We start from the raw sequence: 5,159 nt of genomic DNA on the forward strand, positions 1-5,159 counted from the left end.
ACTATAAATTTTTAAAAGGGTTCACCGAATGCAGTTATAGGGCAGAGTGGGGCCACTGGGGTGACCTGATTCGGTTTACCCACAACTTGACAAGTGCGACAGCTTCTGCAAAAGGTCACAACATCTTTCCTCAAATTAGGCCAGTAGAATTATTACATAACTGTTTACAGTTTTATTCACTCCAAAATGTCGACCTAATGGCATACTGTGGGCCAAAGTTAAAATTTCAGCCATATAACTTTAGGAACTACAACTTGGTGAACAATTTCCCATTCCTCACTCGCTGGTATAGCAGGTGGCCTCCACTTCCTCATTAACACTTCATCATGAGATAATACCCTACTGGCACATTCTTAATCTCATCATCTGAGAGGGCTGTTTCTTTTAAAGCTTCAATCTCAGGGTCTCGGTTCTGTTCTGCTATAAACTCCTTCCCAGACAGGGATAAATCTTTCTCATCAGACTTACGACTGAATCCTGTTGAAACAATGAAGGCAGAAATTCCCTGACAAGTCATCATAACCTGAATCCCGATTTTGGCTATCATGGGTATCAGAATCATGCTGCACAGATTCGTCTGCGTCGGCATACTTTGAGTTCCTGCGCAGAAAGGATAAATGTTAAAATCCATCTGTGGGTCGTCAGCGGTTGTCTTAGTTGTCAACAGCGCTGCAGGAACAATTTTAGGTCATTCCCTAACAGCAAACTAACATCTTCCAATGGTAAAATGGAGTATAATCCAATTTTAACAGGTCCCAAAAGCAACCCTGACAGTAAATTTACCTTGTACAATGGCACAGAAACCATGCTACCCCCAAAGCCTTTAATAAGATTTACTTCATCAGTGTTCGTCTCATCACCAAACTTTAGAACGCTGTCTAATATAAGTGACTGAGAATCCCCAGTAACTCGAAGAATTTTTGGTAGTTGGGTTGACCCTTCCTTTACTAATACAAACCCATTTGACATAAAATGATCAAAAGCCTTCTTAATTCAGTCAGAGTTCTCAGTCCATAACTGAGCCTCAACAGAATGTTCAGAACCCTGTGGGTTTATAGGTGCGTCAACAAACTGAACACCGGCATTTGGGACTGGCTTCTTTTCATTTTTCTTATTCAGGATAGAATAATTAGCCATCACATGACCAGCTTTCTTACAATAGTAACAAGCAAGACCAGAATATTTCTCTTTCAACTGCTTCCCTTCATCCTTACTCTTGTCACTAGTCCCAGCTGTAATTTCTGGTTTACCCTGGTGATCTCTGGCACTCTTTTGGAAGCTCTTATTTGGGATAATCTTAACCTTATGAGTAAAAGCAAACTCATCTGCTATTCTATCAGACTCCTGCAAAGTGGCAGTATCCTTTTCATCTAAATATGTCTTTATGTCGTCAGGAGCACACCTTTTGAATTCTTCAATTAAAACTAACTCTTTCAAGCTATTAAAATCATCATATACTTATCATCATCATCATATATGTGCACCAGCGATCAAAACACACAGACTTCTCATAAGCAAATTACATATGTCCGGTTCACAGATTTCCACAAATTTCAAAACTTTTGCCTGTATGATTCTGGGACCAACTCGTAAGCTTTGAGCACAGCCTGTTTCACTATGTTACAATCAGCTGCTTCATCAACTGTCAAAGCAGAATAGGCTTGCTAAGCCTCCCCCTTTGTAAGAGAACCAACCCTCTTTTGGCCACTTTAAATTCTAAGCAACCTTCTCAAAATGCTGGAAGTATTTATCAACCTCTTTCTGATCAAATGGAGGTACCAATTTAATTTCCTGACTAGCCTCAAACTTATCACCAGAGTCTAACGCTAGACCCCTTTGCTGAAACCACTGTATCTTTTCCAGCTCGAATAGCCTCTGTCTTTCTGCTTCCTCCTTCTGTTTTTCTGCCTCCTCTCTGATTTTCTGTCTCTCTAGCCTCAAATTGCCTCTGCCTTTCCGGAGCCTCCATCTTTAATTTTTCTAACTTGTCCTGGAGCTCAAGCTCACTAGGTTTACTTCCAGGAAACACGTCCAACTCCTCCACTTTAAACACACCCTCAAATACATAATGTTCAGCTATTACCCTCTGCATCTGTTCCCTCCTCATTGTCAATTTCAACATAGCAAGTTTTAAGCTTCTAGCAAGACTCAACAACTCAATCCGTCTGCCATCCTCTAATGCCTCAGAGGTTCCCGCTTCCAAACAATAATCAGCATCCGCTGCTGATTTTCTACACACAAATATATCAAAAGGGACTTCCCCAATGAAATCGATAATTAATGACTACGCCCCCATAGCTGTTCATATCCCAGATGCAGGCCCCAATTTTGTTATGAATCGTAAAGCTTTAGAAACGAATCAGCACCAATAGACTACACCTGGAACAACACACACAAAATACTGGTGGAACACAGCAGGCCAGGCAGCATCTATAAGGAGAAGCATAGTCGACGTTTCAGGCCGAGACCCTTCATCAGGACTGCCTGAGACTGCCTGACAAAGGGTCTCGGCCTGAAACGTTGACATTGCTTCTCCTTATAGATGCTCCCTGGCCTGCTGTGCTCCACCAGCATTTTGTGTGTGTTTGACTTCCAAGCATCTGCAGATTTCCTCGTGGAGACTACACCAGGAGTCTGTTTTTGATCTTAAAACTATCTTTATTAGAATCGACTTATAATATAGTAACTTAAGCAAGATAAACAAAAGTTAACAGTGTTCTGTGTATATATGTGTGTAAATATAAATCCAAAACTATTGAGCTTGGGGGGAACAAGGCTTGGAGTCTTGAGATGGTAAAGTATGAAAGTTCAGTTCAACCACAGAATAGGTGATGAGAGAGATATATGTAATCCAGGGTAAATGTCGAGAGAAGGCAATTATGTCGAATTCCACAGGTTCCATGGTGGTAAAACAAGAGAACAGTCACTGTAGATATTATCTGTCATCCTTCCAAATCCACATAATAATTATCACCCAAAGTGACTTGTCACAAAGCGTATCGTCTTCAAGTGAATTACCACACCACACCCAGGCAAGGGTTAACACATCGGTGGTCTTCACATGATACCCCAAATCAGATCCACTCCTATGGATCAAACGAGGTGACAACCACACAGACGATGTATGATGAATCGATAATTAACCCATACTTGCGGGCATAGGAAAATTCCAAACAGTGACCCTTGGCACCTATTTCCCTTGTATCGATCTTTCCATTTTTCCTCCTTCATCTCCGTCTGACTCTGAGTGTCTGTGTCCTCAGTTAAAACTAAACAAGCTGTGAGTGATGTAAACAAGCTGCAAGTCAGACTGATTAAACTTCCTAATCTCTCTCTCTTAAAATGACAGTCCACAGCAAACAAAACCTAGGGATTCATAACAACTGACTGGTGTGCCAGTAGTTGGAATGACTGAGTGAATCCTATCCCACATTCTCAGCAGGTAAATGGCTCCTCTCCAGTGTGAACTCGCTGATGTCTCTGTAGTGTGGAAGAGTGAGTGAATCTCTTCCCACATTCTGAGCAGGTGAATGGCCTCTCTCCAGTGTGAACTCGCTGATGTTCCAGCAATCTGGATGAGTTATTGAATCTCTTCCCACAGACTAAGCAGATGAACGGCTTCTCCCCAGTGTGAACTCGCTGATGTACCAGTAATCTGGATGACTCAGTGAATCTCTTCCCACAGACTAAGCAGATGAACGGCTTCTCCCCAGTGTGAACTGACTGGTGTCTCTGCAGGGAGCGTGAGTGACTGAACCTCTTCCCACATTCTGAGCAGGGGAATGGCTTCTCTCCAGTGTGAACTGGCAGATGACTCTGCAGGTGGGATGACTGAGTGAATCTCTTCCCGCATTCTGAACAGGTGAACGGTTTCTGCCCAGTGTGAACTCGCTGATGTCTCAGTTGGCTGGATAAAGCACTGAATCCTTTCCCACATTCTGAGCAGGTGAATGGCTTCTCCCCAGTGTGAACTCGCTGATGTACCAGTAGGTTGGATAACTCACTGAATCCTTTACCACATTCTGAGCATGTGAATGGCTTCTCCCCAGTGTGAACTCGCTGATGATTCTGTAGTTGGGATGACCGAGTGAATCCCTTCGCACAGACTGAGCAGGTGAATGGCTTCTCCCCAGAGTGAACTCGCTGATGTACCAGTAGGTTGGATAACTCACTGAATCCTTTCCCACATTCTGAGCAGGTGAATGGCTTCTCCCCAGTGTGAACTCGCTGATGTACCAGTAGGTTGGATGACCGAGTGAATCTCTTCCCACAGACTGAACAGGTGAACGGCCTCTCCCCAGTGTGAACTCGCTGATGTCTCCGTAGGTTGGATGCCTGAGTGAATCTCTTCCCACAGACTGAGCAGGTGAAGCGCCTCTCTCCAGTGTGAACTCGCTGGGGACTCCGTAGGTTGGATGACTGAGTGAATCTCTTCTCACATTCTGAACAGGTGAACGGCCTCTCCCCAGTGTGAACTCGCTGGGGACTCCGTAGGTTGGATGACTGAGTGAATCCCTTTCCACAGACTGAACAGGTGAATGGCTTCTCCCCAGTGTGAACTCGCTGGTGAGCCATAAGGTCAAATGACTGAGTGAATCTTTTCCCAGAAATTCAGCAGATCACCAGCCTCTACCAGGTGTGGTGTGAACTGACTGGTGTGTCCACAGGTCCAACTGAATCCTTTCTCACACACAGAACAGATGAATGCCCAGTGTGAACTTGCTGATGTACCTTCAATTGTGATAATTGAGTGAATCTATTCCCACTGTCTGAGAAGGTGAACAGCCTTTCTCCTGTGTAAGATGACTGGCTTGCTATTTGGTCAAATGATCAATTGAATCCCTCTCCACAGTCTGAGCAGGAAGGATAGTCGATTGAATCCCTCGCTCCACTTCTTAAATATCCAGACAGAGACAGCAAAACTGGCGTTTTCTGTTTGAGATCCCCGGCGACAAATTCCTTCTCGTTTTTAACCTGTGAAAAGATTTACAAAATCCATCAATGGGTTTAGGACAACATTTCCGATGAGATTACTTGAGTTGCCAAGGTTTGATCTGGTATCACACTGTTACAGTGAGGTTCAACCCAAGTTGGAGAGAGAAATCACCTCCTGACTGGGCAGAGTGCTGGTATCTGGAAGACCATCAAACTCTCCGATG

General features: G+C 43.8%; 1 protein-coding gene across 1 annotated transcript; it reads right to left on the minus strand.

Moving 5' to 3' along the window:
- Window positions 1-2,564: 2,564 nt before the first annotated feature.
- LOC132389574 (zinc finger protein 135-like) lies at window positions 2,565-4,704 on the minus strand. The gene has a single exon (XM_059962055.1). It carries the CDS (start codon window positions 4,573-4,575, stop codon window positions 3,436-3,438), a length of 1,140 nt encoding a protein of 379 aa, XP_059818038.1. The 5' UTR covers window positions 4,576-4,704; the 3' UTR covers window positions 2,565-3,435.
- Window positions 4,705-5,159: the final 455 nt, after the last annotated feature.

The sequence above is a fragment of the Hypanus sabinus genome, unplaced genomic scaffold (assembly GCF_030144855.1).
Source record: "Hypanus sabinus isolate sHypSab1 unplaced genomic scaffold, sHypSab1.hap1 scaffold_603, whole genome shotgun sequence".
Taxonomy (NCBI): Eukaryota; Metazoa; Chordata; class Chondrichthyes; order Myliobatiformes; family Dasyatidae; genus Hypanus; species Hypanus sabinus.